We start from the raw sequence: 22,143 nt of genomic DNA, 5'->3' as shown, positions 1-22,143 counted from the left end.
TCTTTGCAGGGAATGGCCATGAGTTCTGGATGTGGCTAAGGAACAGACCGTGTGGCTGTGAGCAAGGCCCACCCCTTTCCGGGCTCCAAGGCTGCACCTGGAGAAGGGGTAAAATGATCTCCACCTGGTGGGAGGCTTCTGGTTGGGTCCTCTGAGGGACCTTACTCTTCCTGGCTCTACCAGGGCCTGGCAGTTGCTCAGAAATGTAGAGAGCAATTTTGAGGTCCTCTTGGATGGTCCTTAGGCACAAACATACTCAGTCTGAGCCCCCTCAACACTGTGGTCTCTACAGGTCTGGCTATAGGCTGCCTCCTCTCCTGCTCTGGACTCTCCTGTAATTGGAGGTGAGCTCTGAGAGTCTAGGTATCACCTTTACATCTTCCCCTGATTTCTATTCTGTGCTATGTCACTGAGGGGCTGACAGGTATTGGTGAGAGGGCTTCTATTGTGGCAGTGATACCAGGCCTGATTACAAAATGAAATTATTAGAGTGTTATGATAAAGAACCAATGTCTGGGGAAAGGGTTAATTTTGTCCCTCCCCTCTGTCAACCTCTTGGGGGACCTAATTAACCACAAGTCCCTATCTATTGGTTTGTAAATAGCAGTCCAGAGATTCAACAGGTCCTTTTAGAAAGGGTCATTTCTTCTTATACTTTGAAACTTTCTGAACTCTCTAGGAATGTAGCTACATCACTTAATTGCTAGGCCAATTAACTGGTATCCAAACTACAACCTCCTTGACTTAGTTCTTACAAATCTCTCGTAGGGAGATAAACTCAGGTCATCTTGAGTTACTGCTGTCTGTGGTGAAAGCCACTTCACAATATCACTCACAGGTGTTTTACTGTTTATTTTACACCTGTGAACTACTTATAGTAAATTTCCTGTGCATGGTTTCTGATCCTGTAGGACAAGAATTCAAACCCACCAATGTTTTAATGGTTAAGAAATGATGTAAAATTTTCCTATAAAATCCCCATGTAACTTCAGCTCCAGGCCCAGTACTTCAGAGCACTGGCTCATCTGGGTCCACCAGCATAAATAAACCTGACTTCTCCAACTCTCCCAGTGATGCTTGGTCTCTTGCTGAGCATGATTTTCGTAACACTATCAGGAATTGTTTCTAGAAGACAGTCCTGCGCCTGAGGCTGTGGCTTTGACTAGATTGACAAAGTGGGGAACAGCAGTACAAAAAGCACAGTGTGTACAAGGCCATAGAAGGGGGAAAGTTCTGTGTTTCTTTTGCAATGGGGTTGGTAAAGCCAGGAGTTATCTTTCATAAATGCTACTAGGATTTGACCTGCCTCTCCAGCTAACCCATGACATTTCAATCTCAGTGAGACTGGACTGTTTTCTCAACCTCCTTTCTTCAGATTTTCCACAGCCAGGTACGAGGCTAATGATAGGGAGAACTGAGTTGGGGCCTTGGCCTCTAGGAAAGGAGTGGAGATGCCTGGCTGTGGGAGGCATTTTGAGGCTGGACTTGGGAGACAGAGCTAGGATGCTAGGCCTGGGTGTTTTGCATGAGGCAGGGAGAGGGCATCTTGGCCAGTTGCCCCCAGGATTCCCAAGCTCAGAGTCTCTTCATAGGCCCCTGAACCAATTAACTTAGGAGTAAGGAGGTAAAACCAGGACATCAGCATGGCCTTGGCTCTTGGGGTGAGGGGAGAACCCCTGCCTCCTATTTCTACAGCTGGAGCAGGAGATGGTCTCCTCTGGTTGAAGCCAGGCCCTGAGCATTGATCTTGTACCTGCGAAGCCCAGCCTAACTATAGACCGCTTTCCCCAGATATTGACAGGCAATACTCTTCACAGCCAGGAAGCAGGGACAGTTCCTGCTGCCATCCGAAGAGGGTCTTTTCTAATGTTGCCTAAGGGATGCCAGGAACTGAGAGACAGTTTGGGGGTAGGGATAGGGAAATGAGGAGGTGACTCTAGATAGCTCCTGGAATTTCAAGTCTTCTTGAGTTTGGCCCCAACAGCACCATTTCAGGCCCCCATTGGGAGCAGTACATGGAGTGTGGAGGGGCAGGAGCCTGGGATCATCTCAAGACTAGTTTCCTGCTTTGCCACTATCTGCCTACTCTACTTGCCCTTTCTGGGGTCTCAGGGGAAAAGGGGGATGGTTGGTTGTGTGCAACCCTAATATGTAGCACTCTCACAACTCCGCCAGGGTTCTGGCTCCTGGGTCCTCCTAGGGCCTTACTGAAGTCCTGGTTCACCAGGTACAGTTTCCTGAGTTGGGTGAGGCACTCATAGCTGCTGGTTATCTTTTCCCTGTCTGTCCCCCAAGACAGTCCCAGTCTTGTTCTGAGTGGGTCCCAGCCACTTCAGGGCCTAACATGGGCAGGAACCAGGTGGGGTGGGCCAGTGCATCTCAACACTCCATCTACTTCCTACACCTGTGCCCACACCTAGCAGTCCTTGACCTGCAAAGAGGGTGCATATCACACTCCATAACTTCCTGACTAGGTGAACTCATCACAGGCCAGGTGAGGCCTCAGCTGCTCCACTGCTCATTTGTTTCCTGGTCCAGTATAGGAGGGACTAGAAATACAGGCTGGGTGAAGACTGGGGGAGCCGCAAGGTGTTCCCTATTGGTTTTATTGCCACCTTCTCTGTACAAGAGGCATTTGAACACATGCAGGCAGTTGGTATCCATTCACCACAGATTTACTGAGCACTTGATATGCACCAGCCTTTGTCAGCATGACATGGGGTCTATGGATAGGAAATGGCCACCACTTCCTACTCTTGAATGTCAGCGGCAACATTCCTGGGGCTGATTTAAGAAACAACCCTGCATCTTGGTTGAATGCTACTTAAAATCCAGAAGTCAGTGACTCAGAGTAGATGTGGATATCCAGGATTTATGAACATGTGTTTATACCAACTCTAAAGTTTACAAGGGAGCTATGCAACAGGATTGTAATGTTCACGTTGTCAACTTTGTGACCCACGTGTGTCCTGCTAAGCTGTTTCACAGCCGTCACCAGAAAGTTATCCTGATATCAGCAGGATCCAGAAAGGGAAGGGTGCATGGGGCTGCAGAGACAAGCCCATTGGGAGGGACAGGGTAGCAGTCTGTCAGCAGAATGGCAGGGGCCACTGGTCGGCTCTGAGCTGGTATAGGCTTATTTCACATCATATCATGATGCCTGCTACAGTTCCAGAGACTCTCAACCAACTGGTGACAAACTGTGTGGACTTCTGTGGTGCATGTCACCCAGTAAGATAAAGCGATTGCAGTCGCTCAATTCTCTGGGAGTAGAACGATGTCCTTGTCCAGGATGGACAGACTGACTGGCAATGTGGCCTCCACCGTCCTTAAGGCAGGTAGTCACCAAGGCGTATGCCACCCATGTGTCTGGGGGCCCTGTCTAGTCTGCCAGGGCTGAAGTCCCACAGTAGGTTTCCTGTACCCATGCAGCTATTGTGGTGGGTACCAGGCCACAAGGTCTTGATTTGCAAAGTAGTGAGGCGCTGCTTCTGCCTCCGCCAACTGGGCCATTTGAGGCGGGGCTGTGGATGGCCTCTGCTGGCTCCATCTCTTCCTCCTCTTTCAGCTCCAGGTTTCTCATGTCTTCCCCAAAATAGAAGATCTGTAGATTTAAAAATGCCAGAAAGTGATGAGGGTCCCAGCCCTGATTTCTCCCCAGCATGGACATCTTCACAGCACATGAGAGGAGGTGGCCAGAGAATGTTTGGCAAGTCTTTTTGGCTCAGTCCTCACGAGCCCATTGCTGTGACTCATTTCTGATCTCCATTCTGCTGTGTTAACATGCAGAATAAACAGGATATGGTATGTGTGTTTTGCTTTCTGGAGTAGAGATATGGACTGGGAGTTTCTGGCCCTGGGACACATATCTTGATTGCCCAAAGAGGCAACTACCAGCTACCAGTGGTCATGGACTTACCCTAGCCCTTGAGTTCTGTCCCAATCCCTATGAACTTGGGCTTATTCTTCTCCCTGTCTATGGTCTGGCCAAGGCCCCAGGAGACTGATGATCAGATATCTCAGAAGCCCTTTAGCCCTCTTCCAAGCAGCCCAACCCCCTCCCTCCACCCACCCTATACCCATCCTGGCACAAAGACTGACCTTAGAGATTTCCACCTTTCTTTTTCTGTTTGGTTCTCTGGGCTCTCACTTTCATAAGAAGCCAAATAAAGACCTAGGCAGAAAAGGAAGTGAAATTATATAATTATGGTAGATGATGATAATCAGCACTACTCTCAGAGCTGGGTCTACATTTTATTTGTAAATTGAACTTTTGCTGGCAGACAATTGTAGATTCACATGTGGTTGTAAGAAATAATGTACCAAGATCCTGCAAACCTTTTACTAATTTTCCCCTAATAGTAACCACTTGCAAAACTATAGTATAGTATAGTTTATACCATTCCTCGATGATGCTGTGAAAGTGATACTCATTCATAGAAACTGCACTTTGAATTTCAAATTGTATCTTTTCCTTGGTAGTGATAGGTGGGAAGATCTCATTTGAGATACCAGGCAGTTAGCCAGGTGATCACAAGGGGAACAATCAATACTCAACAGTGCATCATATTCAATGAATTATACAAGAAACTTTATTATACAACAAGCTTTGTGTTAGATGATTATGCTCAACGTGGGCTAATATTAGTGTTCTGAGCACATCTAAGGTAAGTTAGGCTGAGGTTAGGTGTATTCAGTAGTAGGTTAGATGTATTCAGTGCATTTTTGACTTAAGAATATTTCTAATGCATGCTGAGATTTATTGAGATGTAACTCCTTCGTAAGTTGGGGAGCATCTGTGCAGTATATATCACAAGTGGAATATTGATACTGATACAGAACATTTCCATTGCCTCCAAAGTATCCCTCATGTTGACCTTTTATAGCCACAATTATTTCCTTCTTAGCCCCACCCTTTCCTTAAGCCCTGGAAACACTGATCTTTTATCATTTCAAGAATGTTATATAAATTGAGCCATAGAGTATGTTACCTTTTGAGATTGTCTTTTTTCACTTATCATAACTCTGGAGATTTATCCATCTTATAGCATGTATTGATAGTTCGTTCTTTTTTGTAGCTACATAGGACATGGTAAAGATGTATTATAGTTTGTTTAACCATTCACCCACTGAAGGACATCTGGGTTGTTCTTAGTTTTGGGCTATAACAAATAAAGCTGCTATAAACATTGGTGTACAGATTTTTTTTTTTGCTTTTATGTGACCTTGAGTATTCATTTGTCTAGAATAAGAAATGGTCAACAGTGCAATTACTGGGTCACATAACTTACATATTTAGTTTTATAAAATATTCTACCTAGCTCTCGGCTTTTGATGGGATTACATCCCAATAAGCCCTTTGTAAAGTGAAATAATTTTAAGTAAAAAGTGCCTTGAGGGCTGGGGTTGTAGCCCAGTGGTAGAGCTCTTGCCTAGCATGTGTGAAGCACTGAATTTGATTCTCAGCACCACATATAAGTAAACAAATAAAATAAAGTCCATTGAAAACTAAAAAAAAATATTTTTTTAAAGTGCATTGAACACCTAATCTACTGGCCATCATTGCTAAGCAACACAGCACACTGTAGAGTCTTGGATATTTTCCTTCAGGATCACAGAGCGGACTGGGAGCTGGGGTTCACTGCCCTGCTCAGCATTTCAAGAGAGTATTGGATTGCATATTGCTAGTCCAGGAAAAGATCCAAATTCAAAATTTGAAGGGTAAGGGGCTGGGGATGTGGCTCAAGCGGTAGCGCGCTCGCCTGGCATGCGTGCGGCCCGGGTTCGATCCTCAGCACCACATACCAACAAAGATGCTGTGTCTGCCGAGAACTAAAAAATAAATATTAAAAAAATTCTCTCTCTCTCTCTCTCTCTCTCTCTCTCTCTCTCTCTCTCTCTCTCTCTCCTCTCTCACTTTCTCTTTTAAAAAAATTTTTGAAGGGTAATTTCCACAGAGTGACATTGTTCTCACTGTAAAGTTGAAAAATCATAAGCCAAACTATTTAAGTTGGGGACAGTCTGTATTTTGAAAATTTTCTCTTGCCCCCACTCCCAAAAGTTTTAGAGTTTTGCATTTTGTATTTCTATCTGTGATCCATTTTGAGTTATTTTTTATTTTTGGTATAAGGTCTTAGACTTCAGTTAAGGTTCATTTTTTGGTTTTTGGATGTCCAAATGCTTCAGCACAGTTTTTTGAAAGACTATCTTGACTCCTTTCAATTGTTTCTGCACTTCTGTTAAAAATCACTTGGGTACATTTGTGTGGGTCTGTTTCTGGGTTCTCTGTTCTTCCGCATTGATCCTTAAGTCTGTCTCCTCTTGCAGTATGACACTGTCTTGATTACTGTACTATATAACGACAGCCTTGTTATTGTTGTTATTATTTTGGTATCAGGGATTGAACCTAGGGGTGCCTAACCACTGAGCAACATCCTCAGCCCTTTTTACTTTTCATTTTGAGATAGGATCTCATTAAGTTGTTTAGGGCCTGGCTTTGAACTTGAGATTATCTTTCCTCAGCCTTTTGAATTACTGGATTACAGGTGTGTGCCACCAGGCCTGGCAGCTCCAGGACTTTTTGTAGATTCCTTGAATTTTTTAAAAAAATATCATCATCTGCAAATATGGATAGTGTGATTTTTTTCCCTTTATGATCTGTTGTTTTCTTTTCTTGCCTTAGTACACTAACTATGTTGACTAACTAGGGAACAGAACATTCCTTGCCTTGTTATTCATCTTAGCTGCCAGCAGATTCAGAGTTTGGTGAGAGTTAGTAAGAAAGCATTTAGTCTTTCACTATTAAATATGATGTTATAAGGTTATTTGTAGATGTAATTTATCAAGTTGATAAATTCTGCTCTGTTATTATTACCTGATAATTTTTTATTTACCATTATTTGTAGATGTAATTTATCAAGTTGATAAATTCTGCTGCTATTATTACCTGATAATTTTTTATTTACCATGAATAGGGGTAGAACTTTGTCAAACACTTTTCTGTATTGATTGATATAATCATATAATTTTTCTTCTTTAGATATTTAATATAATAGATCCCATCAATTGACTTTCAAACATTGAAGAGCTTTGGTCATGATACATGATTATTTTCATATATTTCTGAATTTTAAATTGCTAATATTTTGTTAAGGATTTTTTCTAACTATGTTCATGGGAGATTTTGGTCTACATTTTATTTTTCACACTCTCTTTGGTTTTAATATAAGGTCAATATGAAGTATTATGGTTTAACTGTTTGTGTTCCTCCAAAATTCATGTTGAAATTTAATCCTCCAATGTAAGAGCATGAAGATGGGGAACCCCATGAGTAGGCCATGAGGGGTCCATCTTCATGAATGGGATTACTGACCTTATTAGAGGGCTTGAGGGAGTGAGTTCAGCTTTACTGACTTTCTGCCATCCTTCTCTACGTGAGGATGTAGCAAGAAGATGCCATCTTGGAAGAAGAGAGCCAACTCTCATTAGACTCTGAATCTGCTGGCACCTTAAGCTTGAATTTCCTGGCCTCCAGAACTCTATGAAATAAATCTCTATTATTTTTAAAGCACCCAGCCTAAGGTATTTTATTATATCAGCCTGAACTAAGACAACTGGCTAAATAAAATAAATTGGAGAGTTCCATTCTGTTCTACTTGCCATAGATAGTGTTGTCTTTTCCTTCTTTTCTGCTATCTTGGGGCTTATTTTGCTCCTCTTTTTTTAAAAAAATTTGGATTAGGATTTAGATTATTGATTTGAAACTTTTCCTTTTTTCTAATGTGTATATTCAGTGCTATGAAATTCCCTCTCAGTCCTGCTTTAGCTGTACCCCACAAATTCTGTTTGTATTTTCATTCAGTTCAATTACTTTTTTATTTCCCTTGAGTCTTTTTTGACTTATGAATTATTTAGAAGTGTGATTTTATTTTTAAACATTTATTTATTGATTGATTTTGGTACCAGGGAGTGAATCCGGAGGCACTCAACCACTGAACCAGATCCCTAATTTTTTTTTTTATTTTCTACTTTGAAACAGGGTCTTGCTAAGTCATTTAGAGCCTTGTTAAGTTGCTGAGGCTGGCTTTGAACTTGTGATCTTCCTTCCTCAGCCTCCTGAGCCACTGGGATTGTGGTGAATGCCACCACACAGAAGTGTTTTGTTTAGTTTCTAAGTGTTTGGAGACTTTCCTGTGGTCTTATGTTGCTGATTTCTAATTTGATTCCAATGTGGTTGCAGAACATACTACTCATGATTTCAATTACTTCAAATTGGTTGTGCTTTGTTTTATGGCTCAGGGTATAGTAAATATTGGTTTATATTCTGTAGGCAATTGAAAAAAATGTGTGCCCTACTTTAGTAGTATGGAGTGTTCTAAAAATGTTGATTAGATCTTGTTTAATGGTGCTATTGAGTCCTTTATTTTTGCTAATTTTCTGTCTTGTTGGTCTTGAAGTCTCAATTACTTTTCAATTTATTTCTCCTTTCAGGTAGCTTTACTTCACAAATTTTGTAGCCCTGCTGTTTGTCAGATACATACTTAAGATTGCTATGTTTTCTTGAGGGATTGATCTTTCATTATTATATAATGTCCTTCTCTGCTTCTGGTAAATTTTTCTTCTGAGGTATAACTTATCTGACATTAATATTGACAATTCTGTTTTTCCTTTGATTAATGTTTGCATGGTAAGTATTTTCCCATTCTTTTGTTTTTCAATATACTTATATCATTATATTTGAAGTGAGATTCTTAAAGACAACATATAGTTTGGTATTTTAAAACTTCTTTCCTTGGAAGTTTTTTTTAAATCCACTAAGCCAACTTCTGTCTTTCACTCAGAGTATTTAGACCATTTGCCTTTAATGTAATTATTGATATGTTAGGGCTTAAGTCTGCCATTTTATTATTTATTTTCTGCTTTTTCTGTGTTTTACTTTTCTGTTTTTTCTTCTCTTCCTATTTGTTACACCAACAACTTTTAGAATTTCATTTTGATTTGCCAATAGTAAATTCCTGAAGGATATTTTCACTGGATACTGGATTCTAGGTTGACAGTTAGTTCCTTTCTTTCAGCATTTGAAATATAGGCTGCTGTCTTCTGGCCTCCATAGTTTCTGATTAGAGATCTGATATCATTCAGCTTGTTTTCCCCCCATTGTCCTTCTTTCAAAATTTGTTTTTCCCTCCTGCTCTCCCTCCCTTCCTTTCTCTCTCCCTCCCTCCCTTCCTCCCCCCACCCCCACCCCTCTCTCTCTTATTTTTTTTCTTCAGTTTTCAGAAGTTTGACTGTGATGTGCCTTGGTATGGGTTTCTTTGGGTTGATCCTATTTGTGCTTCATTCAACCTTTTGATTCTGTAGGTTTGTCTTTTCTAATTTCGAGAACTTCAGTACTTTTTCAATAGTGCTGGGGTTTTGTTTATATATTCACTACTGACTCACTGCCAGGCACATTGCAGGGTCTCAAGAAATACTGTTTACCTCTGTCCCTCTTCTCATGTACCTTTTTTTTTTTTTAAATGTGATGCTGAGGATTGAACCTAGTGCCTCAAATGTGCTAGGTGAGTGCTCTACTCCCTGAGTCACAATGCCAACCCCTTCTCATGTACCTTTGACACATTTCATTGCCCAAGTTCCACTATGAGGTGATTGGCTAATGACAATAATCATCATAATAACTAGTATATTTGGTTGAGGATGAATATTTTCTCCAGAGAAACCCAGGTCCTAACCCCTAGGATGTTAGATGTGATTAAATTAATATTTTGGGGATGGGGAGATTATCTTGGATCATCTGATTGGGCCCTAAATGCAATCACAAATCCCTATAAGAGGGAGACAGAGGGAGATTTGACTATAGGTGAAAAAAGAGGATACAATGTTGGAAGCAGAGATTGAAGGTGATGTGCTCTGAAGAAAGAGGAAGGGGCCACAAGCCAAGAAATACAGGCAGCCACTAGAAAAAGGCCAGGAAATGGATCCCTCCCACCCCAGCCCCATAGCCTCCAGAAGAAACTAGACCTGCTGATAATTTGATTTTAGCCCAGTGAAACTGATTTTAGACATCCAACCTCCAGAATTGCACAAGGATAAGTTTGTGGTTGTTTTGAGCCATCAAGTTGGTGGTGATTTGTTTTAGTAACCATAGGAACCTAATACAATTGTCCCTCCTTATCTTTGGTTTTTCTTTTTTGAAGTTTCAGTTACTCATGGTCAACCATGGTCTGAAAGCATTAAATGGAACATTTTAGAAGTAAACATTTTATAAGTTTCAAATTACATGCCATTCTGAGTAACATAAAATCTCACGCCATTCCACTTCATTTTTCCTGGTACATGATTCATTCCTTTTTCCAGTGTATCCACATTATATATGTTACCCACCTATTAGTCACTTAGCAGCATTATGGTTTGGATATGAGGTATCCCTCAAAACTCCTGTGTTAATGAAGAAGGTGAAATGATTCAACTATGAGAGCCACAGCCTAATCAGTATACTGATCCATTTGATGGATTATCATTTGAATGGACCAACTGGGTGGTAACTTTAGGCAGGTGGGGCATGGCTGGAGGAAGTGGGTCACTAGGGTATGCCTTTGGGGTTTATATTTTGTCTCTGGATCCTCACTGTTCCGGCTCTGCTTCCTGAATGCTATGAGGTGAGCAGTTTTCCTCTGCCATGCCCTTGCACCAGGATGTTCTGCTTCACCTTGGGCTTAAAGCAATGAAGTCAGGCATCTATGAACTGAATCTCTGAAACTGTAAGTCAAAAGGAAGTTTTCCTCCTCTAAGGTGTTCTTGTTAGGAAATTTGGTCACAGCAACAAAAAGCTGACTAACACAAGTAGCTCTCTTAGTTATCAGATCAACTGTCATGGAATCACAGTGCTTGTGTTCAAGCAATCTTTATTTTACTTAATAATGGCCCTAAATCACAAGAGTAGGGGTGCTGGTAATTTCAATATGCCAAAGGTTGTAAAATGCTTCCTTTAAGTGCAAAGGGGAATGATTTCCACTAAACAAGGAAAGGAAAAAAAATCATATGCTGAGGTTGCTAAGATCTGTGGTAGGAACAAATCTTCCATCTGTAAAATTGTGAACAAGGAAAAAGAAATTTGTGCTAGTTTTGCCATCACACTTTGAACTGAAAAAATTATGACCATAGTGCATGAAAAGAGGAAAAAGGTATTATATTTGTGTATGTATATATAGGAAAAATATAGTACATATAGAATTTGGGTTTATCCACAGTTTCAGGCATCTACTGGGGATCTTAGAACATATCCTCTGTGAATAGAGGGGAGTACTGTAGTCTAGCATTGATTTGAGTACAGACTTGTGGGCTTTACCTCTTCCAACTCAAGTAATTCTCATTATTGCCCCAGGAAGAAGGTTCTCTCATTACCCCACTTGATAGTGGAAGTAGGTGAGGCTTAGAGAAGGTGATACCTGAGTTCATACAGACCCCTGTGTGAAGCAGCCTGGGCTGGTTTATCCATCGCTTTCCTTTTTTTTGTGTGTGTGTTGGGGGTGGGGTGGGGGAGGGTAGTACACGGGATTGAACACCTGGTACTTAACCACTGAGTCAAATCCCCAGCCTTTTAAAAAAATTTAAATTTTGAGACAGGGGCTCACTAATTTGCTTAGGGCCCTGCTAAATTGCTGAGGCTAGCCTCTAACTTGCAACCCTCCTGCCTTAGCCTCCCAAGCTCCTAGGATTACAGGTGTGTACCACCATACCCAGCTTGCTCTGTTTCTTGATGGAGGTAGGTAGTAGGAGGTTATAAATATAGGTGGAACTCCCTTCAGCAATTTCTGGGTCCCAAATATGAAAAGTAAAATGGCAAAGTTGGAAGTATCCAAAGGCAAATCATTAAAAAAGCTCATCTCCCTAATTTTCCTATTTTCCCCCCTTTGGTGGGGCCATAAATGTTCCCCAGACACAGATGTTTGTTGGTCCCTTTGTAACCTATGTGTTGGTGAAGATGAGCCAGGTCTCCTGTGTGCTGGAGTGGAGGGCAGATCCCAGGGTGAGAGCTGCTAAGCATTGGGCCACACTGCCCCCACAGTGGATGACAACCTGACAGCTGTCTTCTGTAGAGCTTTTGCTTTCTGAAAGGGGGATCTCAGGGTTTACTACTTAGCAAATTTGCAAGAAAACTGATTTGTGACAAGTGATTAGATGGGAATGTATGTTTACTGGAAGGGATAAACAGACGTTAACAGCACTCTGCAGAAAAGTCAACTCACATCATGCCAGTGTGTATTACACACCTAAACCAGCACACACTCTCACACACATACACACACACCAGCCATGGAAAGACCCAAAGTCAGTCAGTGCTTAGCCATCCCCATGTGAGCCCCAGTTTTACCCTCACTCTCACTTCACTAATGAGAAAAATGGGGTAATATACACAGATGGTTCAGACTTGAAATACCCAACAGTGTCCGGACTGTATCCAGGGAGAAGCCTGGAGTTGGGGTCCTGAGGCCCCAGCCCATGGCTCCTGGGATCTATCCTGAGTTCCTGATGGGACAGTTGGCCATCCTGGGTAATGCAGTCTTCTCTGCTTCATTTGAGGGTCAGTAAGGGTGGGGATGGTGCATTCCTGCTCAGAGTAGAGGTTCCTGCATGGTGACTAAGAGACAACCCAAGAGTCCCATGGCCTGAGGGGGTTAGGAAGGCTGCAGGGTCACCTTACCGTCCTCGCTGAAGATGGGGGCAGTGTACAGGTAATGGGTGATGCTGGGGTCTTGTTCGAAAGGACATTCCACTTGTTTCCATGTGATGAACTCTCCAACCTGCTTGGCCAGTTCCAGAAATTTCTGCCAGGGTCACACAGAGACACAAAATGGAGATACCCACAGTGCCTAAAGTTCCCTGTGAGTGTGAGTGGCCATCTCTGAGAAGTCCTCTCTTCTCACCCTTTAGTGATTTCAGGGATTTGAGGAGCATGATGCAATAGATGGTAGCATTACCCAGCAAGAGAATTCATGTTTGTTGATTTATAGAATGATGCACATACATTTAGGTAAATGTATTTAAGTAAATTATTTTAATTACAATTTTATTTAAGTAAAATTTAAATATAGTAGTCTCTCGGTGTCCTGGGGGGATTGGTTTAGGACTTATCCTGCCCTGGGAATACCAAAATCTGCAGATGCTCAAGGATGCAGGATTTACATAGAACCTACATATGTCCTCTCTTAAACTTTAAATCATCTATAGATTACTTATAATGCTTAATACAGTGTAGATGCTATGCAAATAGTGCACTGTATTGCTTAAGGGATAATGACAAGAAAAAAGTCTATAAATGTTCAGTACAGATGCAATTTTAAAAAAATATATTTTTTTATCCACAGTTGGTAGGATTGTGGATGCAGAATCCATGGAAGCCTTATTGTAATGTGTATCTAATTTTAAAAACTATGCCAACTTTAAGAAGGATGTTAAATAAATAGCAGCACAAAGACACTCTTGGGTGGGGATCCCAGCTCTGTGGTACCCCTTGATCAGCCCTGGCAGCCATGTCTGGTTCCTAGTACCTGCTTTCCGAATCTGTGGCCACATGATTTGCAATTTTACCCCAACTCCTTGCCTTGGTTTTGAGGACCAATTCAAGAAGGGCAAAAAATAGGAGATCCCACACTGGTTTGTGTTTCAGGGTCACCTGTGGAATAAAATCTCACTCCAGGCTGCCTGGGCCCCTGCAATCTCATCCATGAGGCCTCCAGCCTGGGATGATCCCCAGGGGTGCAGCAGCTGGGACTGGACCATCTGCCAGATTGGACTGGATTTTCCCCAAGCTCTGCTGGCCTCAGGGGTGAGCAGGCTATGCGCAGCAGGTGATGGTCTGCAGGGGTGTCTGTGCAGAGGGCAGCTCCAGGCCGAAGGGCCCAGGCATGTGCTCTGGTGCTCATCAGCAGGGGACACTCAGAGCCTTTGGTGGCTCATGCTGCACATCTCCTCTTCCTAGCCTCTCTGTGTAGCCATAGTTGTGGTTGATGCCCCATGTTACAGAGGGAGAGACTGAGGCTCATAAAGAGCAAGTGACTGGCCCAGGACTTACTGCCCCTCAGGGAGTTGGAGGCTGAGGGCTTTTGCATCCATCTGTGTCCCTGCTGGGGCTAGCACTAGGGTAGAGTTGGCTCTTGAGAAGAAGAGTCCCTTTCTTCCTGCAGAGTGGGTGGTAACACTACCACATGGTATGCTCTGTCAGTCGGACTCAGTGACCTCCTGCTGCTACTGCCCAGTGTACTCTAGCCCACCAGTCACTCTGACACACGTGTGTGTGAGATGGGCCTACTTGGGACACAGCAATCAGCCTGGCCTTGCTTCTGAGGTACTCAGAGACTTGGGTGCTGGGACAAAGTGAGGGATGCCATCTGCTGCTCTGCAGGAGCCCTTAGAGGTCACAGTGAGGGGCTTCCTGGAGGAGGGGACACTTGAGCTGACCGTGGTGTCTGCCGAGGGAGCAGAATTCTTTCTTCTCTTTTGCCCGCTCTGGCCTCTGCCTAACAGCTCCCCGCTGCTGCTCCTTTGGGTCCTTTCCTGTTTCCTAAGCACTGTGTGTTTGTGTAGCCCTGTCACAGCGCCTTACGGTTGTCACCATGGGCCTTTGGGGTCATTTTTCTTATTGCCCTTGTGCTCCTCAAGGGGCAAAAATGATCCGGCTTCCCCCATGCTGGGCATAAGCCCCGGCACAGAGTGCATTATCCTCGTGTGCATGGGCTTCAGAATCCCCCTCTGGTGGATGTGGGGGTGGGGAGATCTTGAGAACTACTACACTCTGTCTGCCTCAAGGTCCCCCATTAGTTTGATGATTGAGGGTCCAGCAGGCTTTTTGGGGGGCACTTTTAGTGGCTGATCTCACTTGGTTGCATTCCCTTCCAAGATCCCTGGGTCCTACCTCAAAGTTGACATGTCCATTGGGAAGGCGGTTGGCACATCCCTCGTTCAGGAAATAGATGTCTTTGATGAGTAGGCTGAAGAAGGGAATGACGATCTGGAAGGGAGAGGGTTTGGGTCAGCTCCCAGGCAGCCTCACCATAGGGTTGGCTCAAGGGCAAGAGGCAACCTTGCCACTAGACACATGCCCCAGGGACCTCAGATGCACTCCTGAATGCCGATGACAAGAGAGACTTCCTGGGCAAGCCCAACCAGCCTCGGGGCTTCATGAATTATATAAGACTATTACTTACTTTTCCATTGCTGTGATAAAATGCCTGAGATAAATGACTTAAAAGTAGAAAAGGTTTATTTTGGCTTATGGTTTCAGAGGTTGCAACCAATGATCAGCTGGCTCGGTTGTTTTGGGGCTTGTGGTGAGGCAGAACACCATGGTGGGGCTACATGGTGGAGCAAAAGAAAGGATGGGCTGGGGGTCCAATATTTCCTTCAAGGGCACACCCCCAATGATCTGCTTTCTCCTACTAGGTCCCAATTTCTAAAGGTCCCACCATCTCCCAGTAGCACCATGGCTGGTGACCAAGTGACCAAGCCTTTAGCATACAGAGCCTTTGGAAGACTTTTAAGATCCAAATCATAACAAAGGATAATTTTAACTAATATGCATCATGGGGACAATATGAAAACCACTAAGAAAGGACGTACAGGCCCCATAACTCTGGGCCAGATTACGTTTCCTCCCAGGCCCATTAGGCACCAGTGCTGATGGAGCTCCCACTGCATGCAGTGCCATTTACCCTGCGTTGGGCTAGGTGCAAGATGCAGAGTCACAGTGACCCTTGGATGTTTTTTTTTCTATTACCTGCTGGGAGGGGCTGGTAGAAACCTCACAACATCCCCATCTGGAGGGCTACAGACTCAGGCCTCTCTCTCAAGTGTACTGGGAGCAGAGGCCCATGCTAAGTACACTACTAAACATTCCTGAAACAGATATAAGTCAAATATTCTAAAATTTTGTGACCTGTTTTCTTTTCTAAAGAGTATTTAGTAATTTGTCATCCTGTCTTTCTTGATGCTAAAGATCCATCCTGATGCACTTATGAGACCAAGAGCAGAGCATTATTGCTCTGTTTTCTGAAGGGAGAGCCCATAGAAAGTCTTCTTCTCTGGGCCTAGCCTATGGTCTCTCTGGAAGATAGAGGAGAATGCAGTTAAAACTAAATGCACATTTTAAAGTCATCCACCTATAGCACAAGACCTAAATGCACAGTATCCCAGCACCCCAGATTTTAGAAACATAAAGTCTGCCCTGCTCCATGGCTACCCTGCCTCAGCACGGATGGAAGAAAAATAGTGGGGACAGCCAGTGCTGCAAACTAGAGGCTGCAGCCACAGCTCAAAATCCAATGTGATATACCTTTGCCTCAGGGTCCAACTCCTGGGCTGTAAGCCAGGAACCTTGTGACTGTCACATATGGTCACTTTGTCCTGGGAACAGGGAGACAGACAATGATATGCAAAGACCATGAGATTCAGAGCCAGAGAGGTTGGAGTTTGATTCCTGGCTTAGCTCACAATGTGATAGGACAGTGAGGTCTCCTTGAGACTCGGTCTTCCAATCTGGGAAATGGCAATGCTGAAGCCATCCCATAGAATGGAGGAGGGGATAGAGATCAAGTGGCCTGCAGATGGCAGGTGCTTTTGCCCTTGCTATCCCAACTTCCTGGATTTCTGGCTTCTAGGAGACAGGCTCCTTTGCCCTGGAGTTGGAGGTCTTGCCTCACTCACTGCTCCACCGCATTCCATCAGCCCTCCTGGGACTCATTCACTGAAGAACTCACAGCCTGTACTAGAAGGACCAGCTGGGTAGCATATGGCTATCAGGGTTGTCAGTGTCTGCTCATGTGACCCCTGCTGTAAGACCCACTGGGTGGATGGTCAGGAAGTCCTGGTGGGTGGCACAAGCACATATCTTTCAGCCTGCTTCATAAACTTGACCACTGGTATCCATCCAATACAATTCCAGAGTGATGTAGAATTTCATCTAGCATTTTTTCCCCTTAGTTATCTCTCAGGATGGAGATAAGACCTCCACCAACCACAGTAGGGACCTGATTCCACCAACGTTCCTGCAAGAGACCAGATTTGAAAGGTACAAGTCTTGGTGTTTCCTTCCTTAAAACTTGATGACAAGTTTTAAGCCAGATGATTGTTGCAATCCTAGGACCTCAGTACAGCATCCTGTATCAGAGGCCAATCGGAGAATTTAGAGGAGAAATAAAATTGATCAGGATCAGCAAAGGCCCTCCCAAATGCAAATGTATATGACATTTCTTGTGAAAAGGCAGTTTGGGTGAACAAGAAGCTTGGATAGTCATTGCCAAAACCAAAAATGTGATTTAAGGCCACATACATAGAGGTACTACATTTAGAATAAGGCAGATGTAAAACCCTCTGTGCTTGGAGCTACAATTTGATCTGAAACAGAAGGGACTCTGACAGATGGAGCTCTTCAGGGTCATAGCAGGGAGGGGACTGGAATCGCAAGTGAGGCTTGGGACTGTCCATTCAGGCAAACAATGGTGGGGGACACGCAGGCCGTGAAAGGACTGGTAGCTAGAAGAGGAAGTAGTTCCCTTTAAGAGAATGTGATCTGAGGTGGCCAAGTCTGGCCCCACAAGGAAGCACTTATCAAGGAAGTTCAAGGCATCAGAGCTTCTTGGGGTGGGGCATGACCTGTTTTGGAGGTGGCGAAGTTGGCCACACTGACAGCATGCAAGCAAGGTGACATGGCTATCTATCACAGATGCTGCTGAAGGGCAGGGGTTGGACCCAGTGATCTTTGAGTCAACCTTCAGATTCCCTGATTGCTGTAGTTTGGATCACAACAGTCCTCCAAATGTCCATGTGGCTTACCCCTAGGGGAGGAGGTGGTAGTGGGAAGTGGGGCCTGGCTGGAGGTCTTTAGGTCACTGAAACATGACCTTGAAGGAGACTGTGAAGCTTTACCCTCTTGTCTTCTCTCTTTGGCCCCTGGCCATGAGATGAGTGGATTTCCTTCACCACTGCCATAGACTCAAAACTTATCATAGGCTAACTTATCATAGAAGGAAACCTCTACAACTGAGCCAAAATAAATCTTTTCTCTTTATAAGTTGATTATCTTAGCTATTTGTTATAGTAACAGAAATCTGACTAACCCATTGATATAGCACACCTGGACTTTGACCATCAAGGATTCTCACTTACCTTCTCACGGCTGCTGTGGGCAGTCAGGGAGCGGTGGGCTGCCCCTCGCAAGGCTGTCCTGTAGTTGCAAAAATTCCCTGTTGGGTCCATCTGGTGCTGGAAGAAGACAGGGAGGCATTTGGGCACCTCTTTTCATGGGCCCGCTGGCTGAACCCCTTAGCCCAGCAACCTTGTTTACCTCCAGGATGAAAAACTTGGCTGTCTTCACTTTGGCCCAAGTCTTCTTCAGTCTGGAGACAGGGCTCATGTTCATGCCAGCTGGAAGAGGGAGGGGTGGGCTGGGGAGGGCTTCTCTGGCCTGGACAGTCCCCCTCATGCTCATGAGCAGGGAGGTCAGTGTATAGCTGCAGTTGCCCAGCCATTTAGGCTGAGTCCTAAGTACGGCTAAGGTCTGCAGTGGCCTCAGCTTGGGAGACAATGGGCATGTAGCAATGGACAATGAGGGTCCAGCTTGTGTGTGTGTAAACTCTGACCTTGTTCCCACATTCAGGCCCCATCCTGGAATTAGTTCCTTCTCATTCTCTTTGGATCTGGGGATATGTTGCCAAGCCCTCACCAAGCACCCTAAGGAGGCTGAGTTTGCCTCAAAAGAGGTGCTTTCTCCAGGCCTTTGGGGCAGGGACATGGGATTGCTGGCTGCCTTAGGCTGCAAACTGCTAAGCCCACACCCACCTGCTGCTCAAAAGAGGGTCTGGGCTTGACCCCACCTGCCTGGCTGTGCCGACTTGAACCTCTTTGAGGATCCTCCCATGGGGGGGGGGCTCCTGGAGCAACCCACTCACATATAATGGCCATCAGGGAGTTGAAGTTGCCAATGTTGAAGCACTCTCGGGCCACGTCAATGAAGAACTCGATCACCTGGGCCCTCTGCTTCTTCTTGGCTGGCTGGGGACAGGGCACCAGAGCCTTAGTGATATGTTTCTACCCTGCCCTAATCAGACACCCTGCTCACCTGCCCTGCCCTCTTAACCTTCTTCAAATCTATTTCACAGCTGAGGCCCAGGGAACTGTCTGAACCTTAAGGTTTCAAAGCTCTTCACAGGCAGAGCAGGACATAGTCCACTGCCAGGGAGACAGCTGAGCCCTGCTAGAGCTCCTGTGGGGGTACAGGAGTGACTTGCAGCACAGGATGGGCTGTGAGGCACCTCTGGGAGCAGCTTGATCATTCTTCCTCAAGGCCCACCTCTAGCACCTGTTCTTTTCTCAAATCAGAATGCATTGCCCCTTTCCTTTCCTCCCGGTACTGAGCTTGCTCTCCCCTCACTAGGGGCCACATGCAGATCCTGAGGTCCTGTCCCCTGAGCCCCTCCACTGCATGGCTCAGAAACAAACTGTGTCCTTCCCCTGAGCCATCCTGTACTATCCTGGGTAGGCTCCTGGGTGACCATGTGGGCTTAGTCCAGGCTTCACAAAGATAAAATCCCATTTTAACTGCCAGACCAATGGTGTGACTGTAGGAAGAGGGCTGGGTCAGTGGTACCCTATATTGTATTTTTTTTCCACAAGTAGACTTTACTTGCCTATGAAACATGCAGCAATTATCTATTGCCACCAAGAAGTTTGCTCTGGCCCCTGTGGGGACATGCCACAAGCCCCCTTTAAGATGTGATGTTGGCTTTGGAGAGCCACCTATCATTGATCCTATCCTTCAAAAGGGCAACCCTCATGGGTAACACTGATCTCAAACCAGGTGGGGGATAAAACCACCTCAGTCTATGTGGGCATTGCAGATCAGCTTCTCCCTCAGTGTATCCTGATTCCCCTGTACTCATTCACATCTGTTCCCCAAGCTCTCTGAGCACCTGCTTCCAGTGAGCCCAGATGGCCTTATAGACTGAGTCTGTCCAATCTGTTCTTGAGACAAACAGGGGCCTCAGGTGTGGGTCCAGAGGATGATTCCTCTGCTATAAGAAAGAGGATGGGCAGGCATGGCCAGGTGGACCCTCAACTCAGTGACAAGGATGTCCAGCTCCATGTTGTCAAGATTCCTTGCTTTCCAGGGGAAGCCAATGACCTGGACTTTTTATATGTACTCTCCTATTTCTTAAGAATCGGATAACTTCTCAATCCTGAGCAAGCCAAATCAAACCTCACTGCAGGCCAGGCTGCCTGGGGCAGACAGACAGGCATGGATGGAGGCAGTAGAGCCCCTTGGGCATAGTTGTGACTACTCCTCACTCCTTGAGCAAACATTCAGATTTCCTTGGTGACAGAGCTCAGTGGGTCCATCCTGGGTTCTACCCTGAGGGAAATGTCACTGCAAGAAAGCTTGGTGACACTTGGTGCCTAGCCAATCCTCAGGTGGACTCAGTCAAGATGTAACTGCCAGGAGACTATTGGGGCTAAAGATGCCCTTCTAGTTCCCTCTCTGACAGGCTCCTCCAGGTCCCAGGCCACTTTTGCCTATACCAGGTCATGCCCACCCTGGCTTTCTACTCACCATGCAGATCTCAGTTGCCACAAGGTAGCACAGCCTGTTGAACCATTTCACATAAGCCTCCAGGTTGTTAGTCTTGTCATTGAAACAGGGCTAGAAGAGACACACAGGACCCCATGCTGAGTCTCTGCCAGTAACTTATTAGAACATGAAGTCAGTTCATGGTTATAGACAATTTGGACAATATGAAAATCTCAAAACCATCTGGAAACACCAATGATTTGGTATGTAGCTTTCGAATCTCTTTTTTATATATTTGAGGGTGTATTTCAAAATTATGTGTGTGCACACACACACACAGATACACTTGATCTTCATTGTTCATGGATTTTATACTTGCAAATTTGCCTACTTCCTGAATTTTATTTGTAATTCCAATAGCTTGTGTGGTTTTCATGGTCATTTATGCGTATGTGCAGAGAAGCCAAAATATTTGTCACTCAACACTCATAAGTGTTTCCAGTTGAGGCTGAACTAAAGAACACTCTGCCTTCTTATTTCATCCCTCACACTGTAAGTATCCTGTTTCCTATTTAGACTATTTAGAGTCTTACCCCCCAAATTTTTGTGCTTTTTGGGGGGAATTATTTAAATGTTTAATAAAGTTCCCAAGCATAGTGCTAAAGTGCCTTACTGTGCGAGGCCAACCTTACGGGTGACTGAGTTACACTCCCCAGCTGGGTGCTGAGGCCCTCAGTCACAGAAATGGGTGTGTCTTCCTACAGCCCCATGGGTGAAGCTATGCTCACCTGTTCCTTTGTAATATAACCCCTTGCCCTGTTTAGGATAGACTCTTCCATGGAAGTGCCTTGTGTGTGTCCCCTCCTCTTACTGTGCCCTTGGGTGTGGCCTACCCAGGTGTCAGTCAACCTGCTGACAGTGGACATCATGAAGATAGACTCAGCCCCCTGAAACCTGACCCCTTGCCTCATTTGAATAGCTTCTCCTCAATAAAAGGGGTCAGCGCGTGCTCTCTCTCTCTCTCTTTCTGCAGACCCTTAAGGTCAGAGGAGCTGTCACAGCAACCCCAAAGAAAAAGGTATTTGTGTCTCTTGTGTGGTTATTTCGTGCAGCCCAGTTAGCCCAGTTTAACTAGAGTGACCCCTGAGCCTTTTAGTCGTGAGAACAGAAACCTGGCACCTTACTACAGAGAAAATATATTTATATAGTTGAGGTAAAGAACAAATATGGAAGCTTGAATTAAATTATTTGCTAATATTCATGAATCATATTGTACTATTGGTCATGAGTTCAATGTTAATCAATGATATATATTAATACATATTCATATATATGAAATAAGGTGTCTTTAAATATGTAAAACAGGGTTATATACATTGATAGGTTGACAAAATGTGATAAGAATCTCACAGGAACGTAACCCTGTATTTTCCCTAAAAGTAAGCGTTCAGTATTTGCTGATCCAATGTTTGAGATGATATTATAGAACACAACTACTGCAAATAAGGAGAATCAACTCTCCATGGGAATATATTCATGCATCTATAATTATACATATATGTTTCCACATTAATCTTTTCCTG

The 22,143-nt window shown here is 44.4% G+C and overlaps 1 protein-coding gene across 1 annotated transcript in view; it reads right to left on the bottom strand.

Annotated features, from left to right (window-relative positions):
- Positions 1–2,871: 2,871 nt before the first annotated feature.
- Positions 2,872–22,143, bottom strand: part of RASGEF1C (RasGEF domain family member 1C) — an 89,207-nt gene continuing 69,935 nt past the window's right edge. The window contains exons 11-18 of the mRNA XM_081305485.1: positions 20,603–20,692; positions 18,945–19,047; positions 18,341–18,420; positions 18,163–18,258; positions 14,915–15,010; positions 12,704–12,827; positions 4,102–4,174; positions 2,872–3,604 (exon numbers count right to left, since the gene is read on the bottom strand). Of these exons, the coding sequence (XP_081161611.1) occupies positions 3,580–3,604; positions 4,102–4,174; positions 12,704–12,827; positions 14,915–15,010; positions 18,163–18,258; positions 18,341–18,420; positions 18,945–19,047; positions 20,603–20,692 (687 nt within the window). The 3' untranslated portion in view covers positions 2,872–3,579. The remainder of the gene's footprint in view (positions 3,605–4,101; positions 4,175–12,703; positions 12,828–14,914; positions 15,011–18,162; positions 18,259–18,340; positions 18,421–18,944; positions 19,048–20,602; positions 20,693–22,143) is intronic.

This window comes from Spermophilus citellus, assembly GCF_964194105.1.
Source record: "Spermophilus citellus genome assembly, chromosome: 1".
In the NCBI taxonomy this organism is placed as follows: domain Eukaryota; kingdom Metazoa; phylum Chordata; class Mammalia; order Rodentia; family Sciuridae; genus Spermophilus; species Spermophilus citellus.
Note: the sequence above shows the minus strand (reverse complement) of the source record. Positions and strands in the feature narration are given on the sequence as shown.